The sequence below is a fragment of the Elephas maximus genome, chromosome 5 (assembly GCF_024166365.1).
Source record: "Elephas maximus indicus isolate mEleMax1 chromosome 5, mEleMax1 primary haplotype, whole genome shotgun sequence".
Lineage (NCBI taxonomy): Eukaryota > Metazoa > Chordata > Mammalia > Proboscidea > Elephantidae > Elephas > Elephas maximus.
In genome coordinates, this window is record NC_064823.1 from 83,383,385 (window position 1) to 83,408,390 (window position 25,006).

At 38.6% G+C, this 25,006-nt stretch overlaps 1 protein-coding gene across 23 annotated transcripts in view; it reads right to left on the reverse strand.

Annotated features, from left to right (window-relative positions):
* Positions 1-25,006, reverse strand: part of MTHFD2L (methylenetetrahydrofolate dehydrogenase (NADP+ dependent) 2 like) — a 224,514-nt gene that overhangs the window by 93,394 nt on the left and 106,114 nt on the right. Inside the window, exon 10 of one of the 23 annotated variants that reach the window (XM_049886014.1) lies at positions 21,598-23,139. The exons of the other annotated variants lie outside the window; for them this stretch is intronic. Within the exon in view, the coding sequence (XP_049741971.1) occupies positions 23,059-23,139 (81 nt within the window). The 3' untranslated portion in view covers positions 21,598-23,058. Of the gene's footprint in view, positions 1-21,597; positions 23,140-25,006 lie in introns of those variants that run through there. 23 annotated transcript variants of the gene reach the window in all.

Genomic DNA, 25,006 nt, shown 5'->3' on the forward strand with positions numbered 1-25,006 from the left:
AGAGTAGCAGGGGCAGGGGTCTGGAGTCCATGGTTTCAGGGAACATCTAGGTCACCTGGCTTAACAAAGTTTATTAAGAAAATGTTCTGCATCTCACTTTGGTGAGTGGCATCTGGGGTCTTAAAGGCTAGCAAGCAGCCATCTAAGATGTATCAATTGATCTCAACACACTTGGAGCAAAGGAGAATGAAGAACACAAAAGACATGAGGAAAATATGAGCCCAAGAGACAGAAAGGGCCACATTAACAGAGATTCCATTAGCCTGAGACCAGAAAAACTAGATGGTGCCTGGCTACCACCAATGACCGGCCTCACAGGGAACACAACAGAGAGTCTCTGACAGAGCACGAGAAAAGGCGGGTGCAGAACTCAAATTCTAGTTAAAAGAACAGACTTAATGGTCTGACTGAGACTGGAGGAATCCCAGAAGACAAAGCTCCCAGACTCTCTGGTAGCTCAAAACTAAAACCATTCCTGAAGCCAACTCTTCAAAGATTAAAAAACAAAGATGGATTATAAGACATAAAACAATACTTGTGAAGAGTGTGCTTCTTAGCTCAAATAGATGCATGAGACTACACGGGTAACTTCTGTCCAGAGGTGAGATGAGATGGCAGAGAGGAATAGGAGCTGGTTGAATAAAAAAAAAAAAAAAAAAAATTTAAATTTTAAAGGAGTGTGCTATCACATTATAGGGAAAGCAACTAGGGTCACATAACAATGTGTGTATAAATTTTTGTATGAGAAACTAATTTGAATTGGAAACTTTCACTTAAAGCAAAACAAGAAAAATAAAAACTAATTTGCTCTGTAAACTATAAAGTACAATAAAGAAAATCTCAAAAAAAAAATTTATCACCCTTGTTTTTCCCTTTTACTGTTTCTTTAAAACTGTATCTAGGTCAAATGCAAGTACTATGCAACTTCCCTTACCACTGCATGTTTAAATATATTAAATATCTCTCATGCATTTTAAGGAAACTATCTGAACATTTAGTACAGAACATCAATGTGCCATTATTTCAACCATTTGGACAGATGGCATGAACTGTGGTAATAGAGAAGCCTAAGAACTTAAGTACTTCCCCCCAAAACTCAGGACAACGCTTTCTCACCTAGCAGTGCATGAACCATTATTAATCAACCAAAATCAAAACCAAAGCCAAACAAAACAAAACCAATAACAAATTTGAAGCAGCAAGAGCACTGGTCTAGAAGTCAGGGATTCTTAGTTCCAGAACTAGGTACACAACTAACTAGTATTGTGACCTAAGGTAAGTCATGTGACTGGCCAGTATATGTAAAATTAGAGTTATGGATACCTAATCCCAAAGAATACTTAAAATATAAATATTTCATAAAACATTCACTAATTAACTTTACCCAAACTATGATACACTTACCCATCTGTTTGCTCATTCTTTTAACAAGCACTCATTAATGGTTTATTATGCAAGGCTCTATCTGCAAACTAGAAATTCAGATATTAAGGCAAATACACAGTCTGCTTTTTGGAGCTCATTGTGGACAAGAAAACCAAACAATGATAACAGAGTACGGCACTGTGATATAGAAATGCCCAGGCCATGGATGGGAAATCAGAGTGGGGCTTGGGGAAGGGACACCTACCCTAGCCTGTGACTAGCTGTGAGGTCATGTTTTCTAGAGGGCTGTGCTGATTCTTAAGAAATGCCCTGAATGAATTGATTACACAGGATTCGAATCTGTTACATCTGCGGAAAAAGGTCATGGAGAAGCTCAATATCAACAGTCAAGACAAAGCCAGGGGCCCACTGTGGAATTCCTCATGTGCAAGTTTGAATTGAAGCTGAAGAAAATTGAACCAAGTCCACAATAGCCAAAATATGACCTTGAATACATCCTGCCAAAATTTAAGGCCATCTCAAGAATAGATTTGACGGGCTGAACACTAATGACCAAAGACCAGATTTTTGCGTAGGCCTCTTGTCTTTGTTATCTAGTGCTGCTATAACAGAAATACCATATCTGGGTGGCTTTATCAAACAGAATTTTATTTTCTCACAGTTTGGGAGGCTTCAAGTCTGAATTCAGGTTGCTGGCTCTAGCGGAAGGCTTTATCTCTCTGTCAGCTCAGGAGGAAGGACCTTGTCTCTTCTAAGCTTCTGCTCCTGGGCAATCTTCCTGAGGCTTGGTGTCTCTTTTCCCCCATCTCTGTTTGGCTTGCTTGTTTACTGTCTCTTATATCTCAAGAAAGACTTACTCAAGATACATCCTACACTAATCCTGCATCATTAACAACCCATTCCCAAATGGGACTATAATCACAAACATACAGGTTAGGATTTATAGCACATATTTGTGAGGAACACAATTCAATCCATAACATTCCACCCTTTGTTGTTGTTGTTAGGTGCTGTCTAGTTGGTTCTGGTTTATAGTTACCCTTTGTAAAACACAAGGGAATACTGCCTGGTTCTGTACCATCCTCACAATCTTGTTATGCTTGTGCCCACTGTTACAGCCACTGCGTCAATCCATCTCTTTGAAGGTCTTCCTCTTTGTCACTGACTGTCTACTTTACCAAGTATGATGTCCTTTTCCAGGGACTGGTCTCTCCTGATAACATGTTCAAAGTGTGTGAGACATAGTCTCACCATCCTTGCTTCTAATGAGCATTCTGGCTATATTTTTTCCAAGACAGACTTGTTCGGTCTTCTGGAAGTCCATGGAATATTCAGTATTCTCCACCAGCACCATAATTCAAATGCATCGATTCTTCTTTGGTCTTCCTTATTCACTGTTCAGGTTTCACATGCATAGGAGGTGACTGAAAACATCATGGCTTGGATCAGGTGCACCTGAGTTCTTAAAAAGACGTTTTTGCTTTTTAATACCTTTTTAGAGAGGTCTTTTGCAGATTTGCCTAATGCAATGCATGGTTGGATTTCTTGACTGCTGCTTCCATGGGTGTTGATTTTGGATCCAAGTAAAATGAAATCTTTGACAACTTCAATATTTTCTTCAATTATCATAATGTTTCTTATTGGTTCAGTTGTGAAGATTTTTGTTTTCTTTATGTTGAGGTGTAATCCATACTGAAGACTGTGGTCTTTGATCTTCATCAGCAAGTGTTTCAAGTCCTCTTCACTTTCAGAAAGCAAGGTTGTGTCATCTGCATATCGCAAGTTGCTATGAGTCTGCCTCCAATCCTGATGCCACGTGTTCTTCTTCATAGAGTCCAGGTTCTCAGATTATTTGCTCAGCATACAGACTGAATAGGCATGGTGAAAGCATACAAGCTTGATGCACACCATTCTTAACCTTTGGCCCCCCAAAATTCATGTCCTTGCCACACGCAAAACACTTTCACCCCATTACATCATCCTAAAAGTCTTAAATCAACTGTGAACCTGTGGAATCTAGAATACAAGTTATCTGTTTCCAAAATACAGTGACAGAATAGGCACAAGGTAAACATGTCCATTACAACGGAGAAATTGGCCTGAAAGAAGGGGTAACAAGCACCAAGCAAGTCCAAAACCCAGCAGAACAAATTACATATTTCTCAAGACTTGAAAATAATCGTATGTTCTCTGAGACCATCTGGGCAATGGCCCTGCCCTCCAGACTCTGTGTGTTGGCTGCCCTCTGGATTCTGGGTGGAGGCCCCTCAGCCCTGGGCTTCAACTCTCCCTTCCAGGCCCACTGGGATGGCAACTCTACTCCCTTGACTTTGGGTGACCCCATTCTCCTAGTCCATCTGAGACCCACTTCAGCTTAGGCAGGCCCTGTTCTTCTGCCCACTTGGCATGGAAGCCCCACCTCCTCAGTTTGGGGCAGTGACCCTACTCCGCTGATACACTTAATGGCAGCCCCACACTCCAGAATCAAGTTGGTGAAGATCCGATTTGAAACCTAGGAAGCTGTGGCCCCACACTTTGAGATCCATGAGACCATGGCCACAGCCTTTCAAACCAAGAAGGCCTTGCTTTCTGTGCTCCTTCTAACAGTTCTGCTGATCTCTAAGCTGCTCCTGGGATGATCTTTTTCTATTCCAGGAGGACAATAGATATAGATCCTCTGGCCTATTTCCCGCTTGTAGAATTCCAAGAGGCAAACAGCATTCTTTCCATTCATTCTTTGTCAGTTCCCCTCAGTCTAAGCTGATGGGTTTTCTGCTGTGGTAGTTGGTTAGATATATCAAAGGCTTAATCTCTTAACAAAGATTGTGTAGCCATGTTGTCCTTGGTGAAAATTCTAGGACATGTGTCCTTAGTTTGTACAACAGAATTTTCCAAATCTTTGTTTTGTTTTCATTCTGCATGGTTCACTTTTAAGTCCATCTCTTCTTACCTCATTCATTTTATTACAAGCAGAAAAGAGAAACCACATGTCTCCTTTAAGATCTTGCTTAGAAATCTCCTCAGCTAAATATCCAAGCTCATCACTTATAAATTCTATCTTCCACCAATCATTTGAACATAATTTGTTCTTTGCCACTGCATAAAAAGCATCGCCCTTCCTCCATTGTCCAATCACCTGTTCATCTCCTTTTAAAGCCTCACCAGAAGCACATTTAACGTCCATATTTCTGGCAACATTCTGTAGGTGGCACCATATGTATCCTCTAAGATGATAGAGACTTTGTCTACAGCTTTCCTCACTTCCTTCTGAGCCCTCATTAGAATTGTCTTTGATCTCCATATTTCTACCAACAGTCTCTTCAAGGCAATCTAGGCTTTTGCCATTGTTGTTGTCCTGTGCCACTGAGTGGATTCTGACTCATAGGGACCCTAAAGGATGGAGTAGAACTGTCCCATAGTGTTTGTCAGGGTGTAGTCTTTACAGGAGCAGATCACTAGATCTTCCATGGAGCCACTGGTGGGTTCGAACAACCAGGGCTCCACTTTTACCATTAAAAAAAAAAAATTTTTTTTTACCATTAGGCACCTAAAAACTCTCACATCCTCTACCCATTACCCAATTCCAAAACCACTTCCACATTTTAGAGCACCACCCCACTCTTCCAGTACCAAATTCTGTCTTGGTTATCTAGTGCTGCAGTAACAGAAATACCACAAGTGGGTGGCTATAACAAACAGAAATTTATTTTCTCATGGTTTAGGAGGCTAGAAGTCTGAATTCAGGGTGCTTGATCTAGGAGAAGGCTTTCTCTCCCTGCCAGCTCTGGAGGAAGGTCCTTGTCTCTTCTGAGCTTCTGCTCCTGGGCAATCTTTATGTGGCTTGGCATCTCTCTTCCCCCATCTCTGCTCTGCTTGCTTGTTTAATCTCTTTTATATCTCAAAAGAGATCGAGTTAAAATACACCCTACACTAATCCAGCCTCAGTAACTTAACAAAGACAACCCATTTCCAAATGGGATTATAACCACAAGCATAGAGGCTAGGATTTCCAACACATATTTTGGGGGGACATAATTCAATCCATAACACCTCTCTAAACATATGTCATTTGAACAAAGACATGAATGAAATTAGAGAGTGTCATAAGATAAATCAGTGGTTTCCAAACTTTTTGGTTTCAACATCCCTTTACATTGTTAAAATTACTTAGGACCCAAAAGAGCTTTGCTTATGTGGGTTACATCTATTTATTTTACCATATTAGAAATTAAAAGTGATAAATTATTTAAACATTTATTGAATTATTTTGAAAAACAAAACATTGCATGTTAAAATAAATTTTAATGAAAATAAGTAAATATTCCAAAAAACAAAAATAATTAGTGAAAACAATGGCATTGTTTTACTGTTCCACAAATTTTTAATGATAGCTTAATAGAAGACAGCTGGATTCTCATATCTGCTTCTGTGGTCAATCTGTTGCAATAAGTTATTTTGGTTGAAGGATAGGAAGACTCAGCCTCACACACATATGTAATTGGCAAAGGAAGGAGTATTTTAAGAGACTTTTCAGACAATTATGGATATCCTTCTTTGAATCTACACCAAAACTTGACAAGGGTAGTTTCTTAAGGTTAGTTACAACGTAAAATCTGAAACTGAATTCGGTGAACTTTTTGTACTCTGTTAAAATCCAAAAATCCATAAAATCCGTCAGTCATTTGGAAAATATCAGTTCACTGAGTTATGCAGATCTTCCAAATATTATCACATGTCACTAGACAACATTAAAAAAAAAATCACGTTAGTTAATATAACCAGGGGTCTCATGGAAAACAATGTTAAGTACTGGGAAGATGTCAAGCTCACAGTGGAGGATACTATTCTCCAAAAGTTCTAAGTTTTGTTTGAAAGCTCAAATTTAATTACTGACAACAAAATAGTTGTTTTCTTTGAAGTGACAGGCTCAATTAATTCATTTTTAAGGAAATATCTGCCAAATATCTAAATCTAACCACAATTTTTCTGTAAATCATTCCTTCCAGTAAAAATGCTGTTAGCAGTTAGTAAGCTCACAACTCACGCAACTACTCAAGTGCTTTTTCTCAAGCCACTGTATCTCAACAGAAGTGCTTCATGCAAACTTCTCATTTTGCCATACAGAATTAAAAATACACGTATTCAAGAGTTGAGATTTAATAAATTTAATAATTTTTTTATAGTTTAATGAAGGGCATTCTTAAGTGACACTTGTGACACTTGCTATTTCTTCTATTTCTTTTTTTAGGGCATGGAAGTGAATACAGTAGTTTTGGGTATCATTCCCTTGCTTCCTGCTAAGATACAAGCAGTTTTACCGTCCATTGTTTTTGCCCCATCTTTACAAAGGACAACATAAGGAAAAGGCCAATAATGTTCTAGTATTTTTATGAAAGCATTTTTCATGTCATGGACCCTATGAAATAGTCTTGGACCCCCAATAAGTAAAAGGGATCTTCACAGCTGGCGTGAGTGATCAGGTCAGTCACCAAATATGCATTTGCCTCTCCATGCGTATAACTGACAAAAGTGGATTTGAGAATGCCTCAAGACTTTTCCTCAAGTACATCAAATGTCTTCGGTACAGAAGTCTTATCCTATTGTAATAACCCCTTCCTAAGACTCACAGCCCCTGACCCATGATTTCTCTCTTAGGATAGCTAGCCTAGCCTGAGGGCTGGTACAAGTCCACCAGCAACTCATCTGGGTGTCTTTTGCACCCACAACCAGCTTTTGCTCTACATTTTCCTTCTCTATGACAAAAGTCAAAAGCCCTCAAGATGATTCTGACTCATGGTGACCCCATGTGTTTCGAAACAGAACTGTGCTCCATAGGGTTTTCAATGGTTCTGATATTTCAGAAGTAGATTGCCAGGTCTTTCTTCTGAGACATCTCTGGATGAATTAAAACCACTACCTTTTTGGTTAGTAGCCAAGCACTTAACCATGTCCCTGGGTGGTGCAAATGGTTAAGCACTCAACCATCAGCAAAAAAGTTGGCAGTTTGAACCCACCCATCAGTGCCTCGAAAAACAGGCCTAGTGATCTGCTTTGGGAAGGTCACAGCCTTAAATACCCTATGGGGCAGTTCTACTGTGAACAAATGGGGTTGCCTTGAGTCGGAATCGACTCCACAGCAACTAACAACAACAACATGACAAAAACAGATCACTAGACACTCTGACTCATTTCCTGCAAAGCCAAAAGGAGGTTCTTCTATACCACCAATCAATGGCCACCCCACCCCTGTCCATCTTTCTGGTCTGAGGATTGTACCATTTTCCAGCAGAGTGGAAAGACTGTTGTGATGAATATAATGAATGAATATGATGAATATAACGAAGTGAGGTCACTTGAGACCTCACCCCCCACAAACCGGAAGTGGCATTTTCTTCCACAGGCCCAACCTTAAACATTAGTAATCATGCAACAACAGCTGTAACAAATAGTAACAAGAGGGTTGTTCTGTCACACCTATCAACAAACTAAATGGTGCTATTTCTAATGTTGGTCCACCACAGAGCATAAAAACAATGTTACTAAACAGTATTTTCGGCCAAACCTGACAGACTGCACTGTCATAGGTGAGATCAGAGTGCAAGTCTAACTTAGGGAAGAACAGACACTTGGAGAGAAGGAAAAAAGCTCTCAGTACTCCTCAGGATGTGATGGGTGACTCTGTTACCTTGCCTACAAGCTTTGTTTTGGGAAAATTAATAGCTGCTGATAACATGCCTTGTGATTCATGGGCCAAACAAAAAATAAGGGCATAACATTCATATTCATTTGAAAACACTAAAAATATGCAGAATATGAGATCTGAAAAGATCTGAGAAGAAAGCATGGAAATTAGGAGAATAATATTTTGAGGTTAAAAAAAGGCTTATTAAAAACACACAGACAAAACAATAAAACCTAGTACCAAAAAATACCAAATACCAAAAAGGCCAAAAATACCAAATGATTTTTTATTCATTTTTTACCAAATATCTTTTCAGAACTTGTTGTACTCTCAGTGAAATTAGCACTTTGGCAGTTTCAAATCACACATCCACAAAGAGTAGGCGAATCTGTGTTTTCCTACAGAATTTACCATGTGTCCATTATTTTGCACCATACGGCCTAATAGGAGTGTAACGAGATGTTATACTCTGTTATACTCCAAGTTATGCTCAGATTTGGGAGTACAGAGATAACTGACAGAACCCAGGGAACTTGGAATCTGCTGTATGGGAGATTACTAGTAAAACTGAAATCTACTGTAATAAAAATATGCCAGATGTATGCAGGGTGCATAGTTAAATTGGTAAAAGGAAAGAAAACTGCCAAGGTCTTTCTTGCCTTAAAAAAACAAACAAACAAACAAACTCATTGCTGTCGAGTCGATTCCAACTCATAGCGACACTATAGGACAGAGTAGAACTGCCCCATAGGGTTTCCAAGGAGCACCTGGTGGATTTGAACTGCTGACCTTTTGGTTAGTAGCCGTGGCGCCTAACCACTATGCCACCAGGGTTTCCCTTTCTTGCCTTGTAATAATAAATTCTTGAAAAACGTGCAACACATCATTGAAAAATGAAAAACTACTTCCACTGGGAGGCTTTCTGTTGCCCCACAGGTCCTCAGATGAGAACTAGTCTCCCTGCAATATGTGCCTATAGCACAGTGTACTCTCTTTTCTTAGAAATTTTCAAATTTTGCAATTGCCTTTGTAGGCTGTTACTTGAATAATGTCTGTTTAGAGTAGACTATGAGGCGACATTGGTAATTCAGTGGCAGAGTTCTCACCTTCCATGAGAGGAGACATAGATTTGATTCCCAGACAGTGTACCACATGAGCAGCCTCTACCCTTTTGTCAGTGGAGGCTTGTGTGTTGTTATGATGCTGAACAAGTTTCAGCAGAGTTTTCAGACTAAGATTGGCTATGAAGAGACACCTAGAGATTTACTTCTGAAAATCAGCCAATGAAAACCCTACAAATCACATTGGTCAGATCCGTAACCGATCACGGGGATGGTGCAGAATTCGTCAGCGTTCAGTTCCATTGTTCATGGGGTTGCCATGAATTGGAGGCCAATTCGACAGTAGCTGACAACAAAGAGTCGAATATAAGCTCCATGAGGGTAGAAACCAATTAAGTTTTACTGTACACCTAGCACTTAATGTGATGTCTTGACCACAAGGCACTCGATAAATGTATCTTTACAGAAATAAAGGAGCTAATGTGAGAAAGCAGTTGATAGAGTTCAATAAGGATCTATTAGACATCTCTGAGGTAACAGATAAGTCCTCAGAATTCTGACGAACAAAAAAGTTTATTTGTGAGATAAAGTTTTTTTTTTTTTTTTTTCCATAGTGAGTAGGAAAGAGCTTCCAAGAGTAAAGAGTACATCATTTGAATAGTGTCTCTCATTTGTGCCTTTTAATTTAATTGACTTGGCTGGCACTGCAGGGTTGTAGAGAAGGAACAAGAAGGCAAAACAGGTTTAAGTGCCTGCAGGTCTTGGAAGTGTCTCAGCAAGCAGTGGTAGCAGGGGTTGGTAAGAGGGGGAAGAGAAGTGAACAGAGATTCCAGCAGTCCCAAATCCCAAGTCCCAAGAGAAACGTGAATGTATATCAGTGATTTTGCTCCACTGGTGACTCTGTACGTGCAAAAATGAGATGATACTATCTCTGCATTAGGAACTACTAACATAGTCAGGATTGATATTAGGTCCACACAACTATACAATTTGAGTCAGTGGAAAGAACCTGGGCTTTGGAGGAAGCAGATCTCCACTTTGGCAACTGTTAATTTGTGACCTACACTAATGATAAATCTTATATGTCACAATTATAAAAATAGAGACAATGCTACTTCTCACCTTTTGCCCTAGGTTTTCTGTAAAAATAAAGTAGATGAAAGCAATGAGGATGGTGCTTGGTAAACAGTGGTACTCAGGGAATGATAATTGCTTTTATCTTCATATTTTCCTAATTGAAATTCCAAACATAATATAAATGTTGCATTGAATATAGATTCACTGATATCAATTTACTGTAGGTGCTGTTATGCCTATTTAATAGTGTCTTTTTTCTTTTTGAGTCTCTGAGTGGTCCAAATGGCTGATTAACACATTCAGCTTCTAACTGAATGGCTGGAAGTTGGAGCCTATCCAGGGGCACCTCAGAAGAAAGTTCTGATGATCTCCTTCCAAAATAGACAACCATTGAAAATTCTGTACAGCACAGTTCTCTGACACACACAGGGTGGCCATGAGTCACAGTAGACTTGACAGAGACTAGTTTTTATGACTTTTTAAAAAATTGCTTTAAAGTTTTTTTTTTTTCCAAAAAATTCAAGGTATAATTAAATTTCCATAAATCAATGTCATTGTTAATCTCTTTTTGGCAATTTTAGCAATTCAGTCTATTCTGCAAATATCCCTAGTTAGTTATTTAGAGTAAAAACAAATAGGGCTTAAAGGACCACCTATAAATGAACTAAAATTGCTCTGAATTTACCTGTTTTAACAATTATTGGTATGTGAATATGGTTTCCAGCTCATTCCAAGAAACCTATGTCATAACTGATGATTCACTATTGCTGCCATGGTTTTGGAAAAGTGGGATGCACTTTTATATTCCTTGTTCATTTGCTCTATCTTAAGAGCAAGTGCTTTTGTTTGTCTCTCTGGGGGAAAATAATCTTTCGTTTGTAAAATTATTCTAGGATTTGGAGTATAACAACTCATTTTGATCTGGAGCGTACACTCCAAAATCCCAGAAGAAATCAGGCATATTTGATGGTAAGAAAAAAAATTAATGAATATGAGGCAAAGGTGGTGGAGTAGTCAGATGCTTCTGGTGGTCCCTCTCATAACAAAGACCTGAAAAAAACAGGTGAACCGATTATATATATGACAAGCTAGTCATCAAAGGCAAAGTCAAGGAATTGGGCTGAGCAGCAGGGGGAGGGAGAGACAATTCAGAAGCAGTGAGGAATTGTAGGACCTGACTTGGGAGGGAACCAGTGCCACTCGGCCCTGATCCTTCGATGCAACCATGGCAAGGCTGGAGGTAGCATTCTGGACGTGGCCTTCTCAGCCACAGAGAGTGAGCAGCAGAGTCTACTCATACCTCCAGAATTAGTGAAAATCAGCCATCTTGGCGTAAGATAAGTCCTTGCATCTAATTTACCGTGTGGATATAAAAGCACCCCTTTCAAAAGAACTGTCCCCCATTTATCTGACCCCTCCTCCCTCTGACCCAGGACCTAAGCCAACTTCAGTGACAGTCGATTTCCCTGAGCCTGAGATAGGTCCTGTTGTGCACCCTGAGGCATTCTTCTGGCATTGGAGAAGGAAAAAATTAACAAACAGGGAAAAATATTGTGCTGGCTCCCGTAAGCTGGGAACTCAGGGCAGAAGTGGCTCCTGTCCAGGCACAAACAGTCCACAGGCTTTGAATGCCTTTCACCCCTGCATGTGCCCATATGGCCCCATTTCAGCAGCTAGGCCTTTGTTGTTGCAGTGCAAGGGTGTATGTGCCTGATGTCTGACTTTAACTGTTTCAGCTGTGTGGTAGAGAGGCAGGTTTTTGACGTTTGACACTGCTCTGCCTACTAAGCAGGGTCCTCACCTCCCACATCAGGGGCCTGAGGACTGGTGGCTCCAGCCACACCACCTAGCCACCCATGACAGGGGTCCAAGGATGAATGGTGCCTCCCAGTCCTTACAGTTAAAAGCATTGGGTGCCTATCGTATGGCTGAAGAGCCCACCCACCAGTGCGCACTAGAGAACAGGGATGCACCTTCCACGCAGACGCTCAGAGGATGGTTTTTAGCCCCCTATTTTGCTCAGAGTGTGACTCACCTGCTGCAACCAGAAACCTGTGCATACACCAATCACCACTGCTCCTTTAAGACCGTAGATGAGAGCCTGCACCACACACTTGGTGACCCACTACCTGAACACTTTACCTGAATCCATACAAGAAAAGTGAATGGACTTCTAGGCTCATAAACCTGGTAACAGCTCTAGCCATCTGGTGACAGGACATTAGAGTTTCAAAGGTGCAAATAATCAAGGTAGCTCACTCGAGCAGCCTACTTGGGTATATCAAAACAAAACAAAAAAAGAAGCTAGAACAAAGTAAGCAAACATAAAATAAGTTAATACAATAACCTATAGATGGCTCGGAGAAACAGTCAATATCAGAGCACATAAAGAACAGACCATGATTGCTTCAACAAGCTCCGAAAACAAAGAATCAAGGAATCCTCCAGATAAAGATATATTCCTGGAATCACCAGAGGTAGAATACAAAATATTAATATACAGAACTCTTCAGGAGATCAGGCAAAACAGAACAAGCCAAGGGACACACAGATAAAGCAGTTGAGGAACTTAAGAAGGTTATTCAAGAGTGTAATGAAAAATTAAATAGGTTCAGAATCCATAAAGAGAGAGCAATTATAAATTCAGAAGATTAACAATAAAATTTCAGAATTAGACAACTCAATAGAAAGTAGAAGAGCAGAACTGAGGAAATGGAAGTCAGAATTAGTGAGATTAAAGACAAGACATTTGACAACAATATATTCAAAGAAAAATCAGATAAAAGAATGAAAAAAAAAAAAGAAGAAACCTAAGAATCACGTGGAACTCTATCAAGAGAAATAATCTATGAGTGATTAGAGCACCAGAACAGGGAGGGAAAACAGAAAATACAGAGAGAATTGTTGAAGATTTGTTAGCAGAAAACTTCCCTGATATCACCAAAGATGAGAAGATATCTATCCAAGATGCTCATTGAACCCCATACAAGGTAGGTCCCAAAAGAAAGTCACCAAGACATATTATAATTAAACTTTCCAAAACCGAACATTAAGAGACAATTTTAAGAGCAGCTAGGGATAAATGAAAAGTCAATAAGAGTAAGCTCAGGCTACTCAGCAGAAACCATGCAGTCAAGAAAGCAATGGGATGGCATACATAAAGTCTTGAAGGAGAAAAACTGTCAGCCAAGAATCATATATCCAGCGGAACTGTCTCTCAAATATGAAGGCAAAATTAGAACATTTCCAGATATACAGAAGTTTAGGATATTTCCCCCCAAACCAAACCAAAAGTACAAGAAATACTAAAGGGAGTCCTCTGATTAGAGAATCAATAACATCAGATAACAACCCAAGACTAGAACACAGGATAGAGAAACCAGGTTATAACCCAGATAGGTGTCTTAGTCATCTAGTGCTGCCATAACAGAAATACCACAAGTGGATGGCTTTAACAAAGAGAAGTTTATTTTCTCACAGTAAAGTTGGCTAAAAGTCCAAATTCAGGGTGTCAGCACCAGGGGAAGCCTTTCTCTTTCTGTCGGCTCTGGAAGAAGGTCTTTCTTGTCAATCATCCCCTAGGCTAGGAACTTCTCTGTGCAGGAACCCCTGGTCTGAAGGATGCGCTCTGCTCCCAGTGCTTCTTTCTTGGTGGTATGAGGTCCTCAACTCACTGCTTGCTTCCCTTTCCTTTTATCTCTTGTAAGATAAAAGGTGGTGCGGCCCACACCCCAGGGAAACTCTCTTTACACTCGATTGGGGATGTGACCTTAGTAAGGATGTTACAACCCCACCCTAATCCTCTTTAACATTAAAATTACAGTCGCAAAATGGAGGACAACCACACAATTTGGCTTAACCAAGTTGACACATATTTTAAAGGACACAATTCAATCCATGACGATAGGAAAATTACAAAAATAAATCAAGATAAAAAAACACTTGAAACAGGGAAACAGAGACGTCATTATGTAAAAGATGACAACATTAAAATCAATAAAGAGGGACTTAAAAATGTAGTCAAAGACCTTTCATATGGAGAGGATTTCAGGGAGATATAGAGAAATAAAAGTTTGGTTTAAACTTAGAAAAACAGCGGTAAATAATAAGGTAACCACAAAGGAGACTAACAAACCTACACATCAAAATAGAATACAAGAAAAACATAAAGACTCAACAAAAACAAATCAACAACAATGAAAAAGAGTAAAAGACAATTTACAAAGAAAAACTACTCAGCACAAAAACATTAAGTGGAAAAAAGAAACTGTAAACAACACATAAAAAAGACATCAAAATGACGGCATTAAATTCACACCTACCCATAATTACACTGAATGTAAATGGATTAAATGCACCAATAAAGAGACAGGGAGTGGCAAAATGGATGGAAAAAAACAATCTCTTTATATGCTGCCTACAAAAGACATATCTTAGACTTAAAGATACAAACTACAACTCAAAGGATGGAAAAAAATATATATCCAGCAAACAAGAATCAAAAAAGAACAGGTGTGGCGATATTAATTTCTGACAAAATAGACTTTAAATTTAAATCCACCACAAAGGATAAGGAAGGACACTACATAATGATTAAAGGGACAATATACCAGGAGGAGATTACCATATTAAATATTTATGCATCCAATGCCAGGGCTTCAAGATACATAAAACAAACTCTAACAACACTGAAAATTGAGATAGCTCCACAATAATAGTAGGAGACTTCAACACACCGCTTTTGGTGAAGGGCAGAACACCCAGAAAGAAGCTCGGTAAAGACACAGAAGATCTAAATGCTGCAATCAACCAACTTGACCTCATAGACATATACAGAACACTCCACCCAACAGCAGCCAACTATACTTTCTTTTCCAATGCACATGGAACATTCTCTAGAATTGAGAACATACTAGGTCATAAAGCAAGCCTTAACAGAATCTAAAACATCGAAATATTACAAAGCATCTTCTCTGACCATAAGGCTATAAAAGTAGAAATCAATAACAGAAAAAGCAGGGAAAAGAAATCAAACACTTGGAAACTGAACAACACCTTGCTCAAAATGACTGGGTTATAGATGGAATTAAGGATGGAATAAAGAAATTCATAGAATCCAAGGAGAATGAAAACACTTCCTATCAGAATCTTTCGGACTCAACTAAACCAGTCCTCAGAGGTGAATTAATGCACACTTCCAAAAAGAAGAAAGGGCCAAAATCAAAGAACTATCCCTACAACTTGAAAAAATAGAAAGGGAGCAACAAAAGAAACCCTCAGGCACCAGAAGAAAGCAAATAATAAAAAATAGAGCAGAATAAAATGAAATAGAAAACAGAAAAACAATGGAAAGCGTTAACAAGACCAAAAGCTTATTCTTTGAAAAGATTAGCAAAATTGATAAACCATTGGCCAGACTGACAAAAGAAAAACAGGAGACTAAGCAAATAACACAAATAAGAAATGAGATGGGCAATATCACAACAGAACCAGCTGAAATTAGAAGAATCATATCAGAATACTATGAAAAATTCTACTCTAACAAATTTGAAAACCTAGAAGAAATGGACAAATTTCTAGAAACACACTACCTACCTAAACTAACATAAACAGAGGTAGAACAACTAAATAAACCCATAACAAAAGACGAGATTGAAAAAGTAAATTAGAAAACACCCCATAACAACAAAAAAAGGCCTGGCCCTGATAGCTTCACTGGAGAATTCTACCAAACTTTCAGAGCAGAGTTAACAGCACTACTACTAAAGGTATTTCAGAGCATAGAAAAGGATGGAATACTACCTAATTCATTCTATGAAGCCATCATATCCCTGATACCAAAACCAGGTAAAGACACCACAAGAAAAGAAAATTATAGACCTATATTCCTCATGAATGTAGATGCAAAAATCCTCAACAAAAGTCTAGCCAATAGAATTCAACAACATATCAAAAAAATAATTTACCATGACCAAGTGGGATTCATACCAGGTATGCAGGGATGGTTCTACATCAGAAAAACAATCAATGCAATCCACCAAATAAATAAAACAAAAAACAAGAACCATGTGATCTTATCAATTGATGCAGAAAAGGCATTTAACAAAGTTCAACATCCATTCATGACAAAAAGTCTCAGCAATACTAAAGAAATAGAAGGAAAATTCCTCAAAATAACAAAGGGCATTTATACAAAGCCAACAGCCAATATCATCCCAAATGGAGAGAGTCTGAAAGCATTCCCCTTGAGTATGGGAACCAAAGATGTCCTTTATCACCATTCTTGCTCAACATTGTGCTGGAGGTCCTAGCCAGAACAATTAGGCTAGATAAAGAAATAAAGGGCATCCAAGTTGGCAAGAAGGAGTAAAAGTTTTTTACTTGCAGGTGACATGCTCTTAAAAACAGAAAACCCTAAAGAATCCTCAAGAAAACTACTGAAACTAATAGAGTTCAGGAGAGTATCAGGATACAAGATAAACATAAAAAAATCAGTTGGATTCTCACACACCAACAAAGATAACATCGAAGAGGAAATCACCAAATCAATACCATTTACAATTGTCTTAGAATAAATCTAACCAGAGATGTAAAAGACCTATATAAAGCAAACTTCAAGACGCTACTGCAAGAAACCCAAAGAGGCCTACATAAGTGGAAAAACATGCCTTGCTCATGGATAGGAAGACTGAACATTGTAAAAATGTCTATTCTACCCAAATCAATCTATTGATACAAGGCAATCCCAATTCAAATCCAGTAGTGTCTTGTAGTCGTTTTTTAATGAAATGCGGAAACAAATTGCAAACTTCATATGGAAGAGAAAGAGGCTCTGGATGAGTAAAGCATTACTGAAGAAGAGAACAAAGTAAGAGGCCTCACACTGCCTGATTCTAGAACATACACTGCAACTGTAGTCAAAACAGCTTGGTGCTGGTACAACAGATACATAGAACAATGGAATGGAAATGAGAATCCAGTTGTAAATTCATCCACCTATGAGCAGCTCATATTTGACAAAGGCACAAGTTCAGTTAAATGGGGAAAAGACAGTCTCTTTAACAAATGGTGCTGGCATACCTGGATATCCATTTGCAAAAAAAATGAAACAAGACCCATACCTCATACCATGCACAAAAACTAACTCAAAACGGATCAAAGACCTAATTGTAAAATCTAAAAGGATAAAGATCATGGAAGATAAAACAGGGACAATACTGGAAGCCCTAATACATGGCATAAACAGTTTACAAAACATTACTAACAATGCACAAACACCAGAAGAGAAACTAGATAACTGGGAGCTCCTAAAAATCAAACACCTATGCTCATCCAAAGATTTCACCAAAAGAATAAAAAGATTACCTACAGACTGGGAAAAAGTTTTTGGCTACGACAATTCTGATCAGTGTCTGATCTCTAAAATCTACATGATACTGCAAAAACTCAACAACAAAAAGACAAATAACCCAATTAAAAAATGAGCAAAGGATATGAAGAGGCATTCCTCTTCACCAAAGAAGACATTCGGGTGGCTAACAGGTACATGAGGAAATGTTCACGATCATTAGCCATTTGAGAAATGCAAATCAAAACTACAATAAGATACTATCCCACCTCAACAAGGCTAGCATTAATCCAAAAAAACACAAAATAATAAATGTTGGAGAGGTTTTGGAGAGACCGGAACTGTTATACGCTGCTGGTGGGAACGTAAAACGGTACAACCACTTTGAAAATCGATTTGTCACTTCCTTAAAAAGCTTTATTTTATTTTTTATTTTTAAAAAGCTAGAAATAGAACTACCATACAATCCAGCAATCCCACTCCTTGGAATATATCCTAGAGAAATAAGAGCCTTTACATGAATAAATACATGCACACCCATGTTCATTGCAGCATTGTTTACAATAGCAAAAAGATGGAAGCAACCAAGGTGCCCATCAATGGATGAATGGATAAATAAATTATGGTATAGTCACATAATGGAACACTATGCAACAATTAAGAAGAACAACGAATCTGTGAAACATCTCTTAACATGGAGGAATCTGGAAGACATTATGCTGAGTGAAATTAATCAGTTGCAAAAAGACAAATATTGTATGAGAGCACTATTATGAGAACTCTAGATAAAGTTTAAATACAGAAGAAAATACTCTTTGATGGTTATGAGGGTCGGAAGGGAGGGAGAGGGATATTCAGTAACTAGATAGTAGATAAAAAATTATTTTAGGTGAAGGGAAAGGCAATACACAAGACAGGAGAAGTCAGTACAACTGGACTAAACCAAAAAGCAAAGGAGTTTCCCGAATACGACCAAACACTTCAAAGGCCAGAGTACCAGGGATGAGGGTCTGGGGACCATGGTTTCAGGGGACACCTATGTCAATTGGCATAACAAAATGTATTAAGGAAACGTCCTGCATCCCACTTTGGTGAGAGGCATCTGGGGTCTTAAACGCTAGCAAGCAGCCATCTAGGATGAATCAATTGGTCTTAACCCACCTGGAGCAAAGGAGAATGAAGAACACCAAAGACATAAGGTAAAGATGAGCCCAAGAGACAGAAAGGGCCACATAAACCAGAGACTACATCAGCCTGAGATGGAAAGAAGTAGATGGTGCCCGGCTATTACCAATGACTGCCCTGACAGAGAACACAACAGAGAATCCCTGATGGAGCAGGAGAACAGTGGGATGCAGATCTCAAATTCTTGTAAAAAGACCAGGCTTAATGATCTGACTGAGACTAGAGGGACCCTGATGGTCATGATCCCTGGGCCCTTTGTTAGCCCAAGATTGGAACCGTTCCCGAAGCCAACTCTTCAGACAGGGATTGGACTGGATGATAAGACAGAAAGTGACACTGGTGAGGAGTGAGCTTCTTGGCTGAAGTAGACACATGAGACTATGTGGGCAACTCCTGCCTGGAGATGAGATGAGAAGGAAGAGGGGGAATAGGAGCCAGTGGAATGGACGCGGGGAATACAGGGTGGAAAGGACAAGTGTGCTGTCTTATTAAGGGGAGGGCAGCTAGGAGTAAATAGCAAGGTGTGTGTAAGTTTTTGCATGAGAGATTGACTTGATTTGTAAACTTTCACTTAAAGTACAATAAAAAAACCCAAAATAAGTATCACCTAGAAAAAAAAATTTTTTTTTTTTTTAGAAACAACAACAAAATTAATGAGTATGCAATAAGAAAGGACAGGTAAAAAAGATTTTGATTTATTTTTAATTCCTTGGCCATCAAAGGCATGCAAGAAATGTCCCAGCAGTTTAAGCTGTTCCAGCTGAAGCACATAATTTTCTTTTTATTTATTTATTTATTTACTTATTTATTTATCCCCCTGTATTCCCTGTGCCCATTCAACCAGCTCCTGTCCTCCTCTCCCTTCTCATCTTGCCACCAGACAGAACTTGCCCACATAGACTCAAGTGTCCATTTGAGCCAAGAAGCTCACTCCTCGCCAGTATCATTGTCTACCTTACAGTCCAATCCCTGTCTGTGGAGTTGGCTTCGGGAACGGTTCCAATCTTGGGCTAACAAAGGGTCCAGGGACCATGACCATCAGGGTCCCTCTAGTCTCAGTCAGATCATTAAGCCTGGTCTTTTTACAAGAATTTGAGATCTGCATCCCACTGTTCTCCTGCTCCATCAGGGATTCTCTGTTGTGTTCTCTGTCAGGGCAGTCATTGGTAATAGCCGGGCACCATCTACTTCTTTCCATCTCAGGCTGATGTAGTCTCTGGTTTATGTGGCCCTTTCTGTCTCTTGGGCTCATCTTTACCTTATGTCTTTGGTGTTCTTCATTCTCCTTTGCTCCAGGTGGGTTAAGACCAATTGATTCATCCTAGATGGCTGCTTGCTAGCGTTTAAGACCCCAGATGCCTCTCACCAAAGTGGGATGCAGGACGTTTTCTTAATGCATTTTGTTATGCCAATTGACATAGGTGTCCCCTGAAACCATGGTCCCCAGACCCTCATCCCTGGTACTCTGGCCTTTGAAGAGTTTGGTTGTATTCAGGAAACTTCTTTGCTTTTTGGTTTAGTCCAGTTGTATTGACTTCCCCTGTCTTGTGTGTTGCCCTTCCCTTCACCTAAAATAATTTTTTGTCTACTGTCTAGTTACTGAATATCCCTCTCCCTCCCTCCCCACCCCCGTAACCATCAAAGAGTATTTTCTTCTGTGTTTAAACTTCATCTAGAGTTCTTATAATAGTGCTCTCATACAATGTTTGTCTTTTTGCAACTGAAAAATTTCACTCAGCATAATGTCTTCCAGATTCCTCCATGTTATGAAATGTTTCACATATTCATAGTTGTTCTTAATCTTTGCATAGTGTTCCATTATGTGACTATACCATGATTTATTTATCCATTCATCCGTTGATGGGCACCTTGGTTGCTTCCATCTTTTTGCTATTGTAAACAGTGCTGCAATGAAAATGGGTGGATGCACATAATTTTCTAGAAACAAATATGGGCCTGTGGCAAAAAGGTATGAAGATAAAATGAGTTTTTCCCGTGTCAAAGATTATTAGTCCCTAAAGAATATGATCATCACTGTCAGAGTATGTTCTTCATCACTGCCAAGCATTATGAAAGGAACACACATGGCAGGCTGTGCTTCGTGAAAACAGAGCTGGAGTAAAGATGTAGTAATACTCTACTCAGCTATGAAAAATGGCAAGTATTTTTCTATTTGAATATATGAATGTGAAATGTTATTTATCCACAGAGAATTACAGAATTTTAGTCGCAACTCTCGAGCTTTGCATATTGCATCACACATTGGTTTTTTGTTTTCCTTAAATATGCTCCTTTGGTTCTATTACTAATAAAATGTGGAATATGAGAAATATAACTTTAAATTCTTCAGAAATTCTATGCATGCCTGAAGCTTGCTCCTACACTATTATTGTAGCACTTGCTCTTAAGATACAGCAAATAAACAAGGAATATAAAAGTACAGCTACGGCAGCAATAGCCAAAAACAGAATGAAGAATCAAGATCAGGAGCATCAGAGACAGACAGACTTGTTTCCAGTCCTGGTTCAGCTACTTAGTTGTATGACCATGGGCAAATCAATTCACTTCAAGCCTTAGCTTTTTGCATCTATACTATGGGAATAATAACCTTTCTGACCTCAGAGGTTTTTTTGAGGTTTATATAAAATGATATTTCATGACTAGTAATAATAATAGTCATTATTATTATAAACAAAATTGTGAACAGTATCATTTAAATAAAATGATGAAAAGCCCACACTGTAACTCCCTATCCAAAGATTATTTTATAATCTGTTTGCTAACAACCATTAATTTTTTGAAAATAATGTTTCATGATATTCAGAAACAGGAGAATGCTTCAATTATGTAATCATGTTAAAAAATTTTTTAATGTCCCCACACATATTTTTCATTAATATCTAGGACTGGTAGTGCTGGAAATGAATCAGATAAATTTAAACTAGATAGGTTTTTCTACCACCACCCATCTTCAGTTTGTGTTACTGTGGTGGTTTGCATGCTGCTGGAAGCTATGCCACCATATTTCAAATACCAGCAGAGTCACCCAGGGTGGACAGGTTTCAGCAGACTTTCTAGACTAAGAAAGACTAGGAAGAAAGGCCTGGTGATCTGTCTACTTCCAAAAATTAGCCAATGAAAACTCTATGGATCACAACAGACTATTGTCCAATATAGTGTAGAAGATACACCCCCTTGGTTGGAAGGCAGTACAATAGCCTTAACAATGGATTCAAACATAGCAACAATTATGAAGATGGTGTGGTACTAGGCAGTGTTTCACTGTGTTGTACATGGGGTCACCATGAGTTGGAGCCGACTCAATGGCAGTGACAACAAGGTTTTTCTAAGCTTTAAAATACTGCTATGGGGCAAAAAAAGATATATCCCTATTTATTACGAAGCTTGTTTAAGTTAAAAGTTGGCTTGTCATTGGCAGGCTATACCACAGTAGAACAAGATATTAGTAATATCTGGTTAGCCCTAAGGGCTTGAGGCAAGAGCAATGAGCTTCAGCAGCAAGGAATATTCAAGACATTATTCAAGGCAAAGGTAGAAGTTAGGAACTCAAATGAAAGTAGGTAGAGGTTTTCCCTTCCAACCCCTTCCCCTCATATTCTTGCCCCACTACTTCCTCTTGATGCTAATTGAGAAGAAGATGCACTTCTTTGTTTCATCTATTTGAAGATGCATGGAAAAGCCAAAACCACTCTCCATTTGTAGCAACCCTAGGTCAGTTTCACAATTCCTTTTTAACAACTTTATTGAGATACAATTCATATACCATACAATTGACCCATTTAATTCACATCACTTTTGGTTTCTTCTTTTTCCCTTTTCTCACAAGAAAAGTCATTAATTAAATATATTTGGAAACTTGTAAGAGACTAGCCATTTCAATTTGGTTCACCATTCCCATGATTTTCTATTTTAAAAAAGTTAACAGCCTTTGAAAACAGCATAGACAACAGGCAGAACCTTGCCAAGGACTGGGAATGGGTTTCATAATTCACACTTACATTTATTTCAAATATAACCAGGAAGATTCATTGTGTCTGTAAAACACACACACACACACACACACACACACACACACCCCTCATTACATATTACTATATACATTCTTCCCAGGGTAGTTGGTCAGGATATTGCTAAAAATAATGTAGTACATTATATCAGAAGGAATATTTTCTATATTATTTTATAATTAATAAATCAGTACATCTTAGAGAATTCATTGGAGAATTCAGAGGATGATTAAGAAAGAAGCAATACTTAGTGATCATCCATTACCCTTCAGCCAGGGGTAACCACTCTTCTCAAGTTGTATTTTTTCTTCCATCTTTGTTTTTCTGTCTGTGAGTGTTCATGTGTGTTTGTGGGGAGTCATATCTGGATATCTATCATGGATATAAAATAATGTAATTATTTTTCAAAATATAACTTAATTTGCTGTGCAAAATTCATTTTTATAGATATACTATCATTCATTAAATGTCCCCACATTGTTAGATGTTTAGGCTATTTCCAACTTTTTGCTATTATAAATAAATCTGTGATGGGCATGCTTGAATGTTATCTCTGGAAGTCTCATTGCAATTCTCCTTAGGATAAATTTCTAGATGTAATATTTTGGGAGCTGAGGTAATGTCTATTCACAAACGTGTATCCAAAACAAGCTTTAAACATCTATGTACAGGGAGTCCCTGACTTTAATGGGATTCCATTCTGAAGACACTCTTGTAAGTTGGTTCTGATGAAAACAGAATACCTCAGTTTTGTTTTTTTTTTTTAATTTTCATTATCATTGCCTTTTCCACTGCTATTCATAAGGTTTTCACTAGCCAATTTTTTCAGAAGTATACTGCCAGGTCCTTCTTCCTAGTCTGTCTTAGTCCAGAAGCTCAGCTGAAACCTGTCCACCAAGGGTGATCCTACCAGCATTTGAAATATCAGTGGCAAAGTTCCCAGCATCACAGCAACACTCAAGTCACCACAGTATAACAAACTGACAGACATGTGGATATACGGTGCCAGAAGATGAGCCTCTCAAGTTGGAGGGACTCAAAATACGACTGGGTAAGAGCTGCCTCCTCAAAATAAAGTCGACCTTAATGACATGGATGGAGTCAAGCTTTTGGGATCTTCATTTGCTGATGAGGCATGATTCAAAACGAGAAGAAACAGATACAAAGATACATTAATAATTGGAACATGGAATGTGAGAAGTAAGAATCTAGGAAAATTGAAAGTTGTCAAAAATGAAATGGAACTCATTAATATCAAAACGTAGGCATTTGTGAACTGAAATGGAATGATATTGGCCATCTGGCATCGGAATCATATTGTCTACTATGCCAGGAATGACAAATTGAAGAGGCATAGCATCGTGTTCATCGTAAAAAGGACATTTCAAGATCCGTCCTGAAGTACAATGCTGTCAGTGATAGGCTAGTATCTATATGCCTACAAGGAAGACCAGTTAATATGATTATTACTCAAATTTACGAACTAACCACTCAGGCCAAAGATGAAGATATTGAAGATTTTTACCAACTTCTGCAGTCTGAAATCAACCAAACATGCAATTAAGACGCATCGAAAATTACTGGTGATTGGAACACAAGTTAGAAACGAAGAAGGTTTGGTAGTTGGAAAATGTGGCCTTGGTGATAGAAATGATGCTGGAGATCGCATGATAGAATTTTGCAAGGCCAATGACTTCATTGCAAATACCTTTTTCACCAACATAAATGGTGACTCTACATGTGGACCTTGCCAGATGGAATACACAGGAATCAAATTGACTACATCTATGGAAAGAGACTATGGAAAAGCTCAATATCATCAGTCAGAACAAGGCCAGGGGCCGACTGTGGAAGAGAACATCAATTGCTCATACGCAAGTACAAGACGAAATTGAAGAAAATTAGAACACGTCCATGAGAGCAAAAGTACAACCTTAAGCATATCCCACCTGAATTTAGAGACAATCTCAACAATAGATTTGATGCACTGAACACTAATGACTGAGGACATGCTGAGTTGTGGAATGACATCAAGGACATCATGCATGAAGAAAGAAAGAGGTCATTAAAAAGACAAGAAAGAAACAAAAAAATGAAATGGATCTCAGAAAAGACTCTGAAAGTTGTTCTTGAATGTAGAGTAGTTAAAACAAAAAGAAGAATTGATGAAGTAAAAGAACTGAACAGAAGATTTCAAAGGGCAGCTCGAGAAGGCAAAGTATTATAATGAAATATGTAA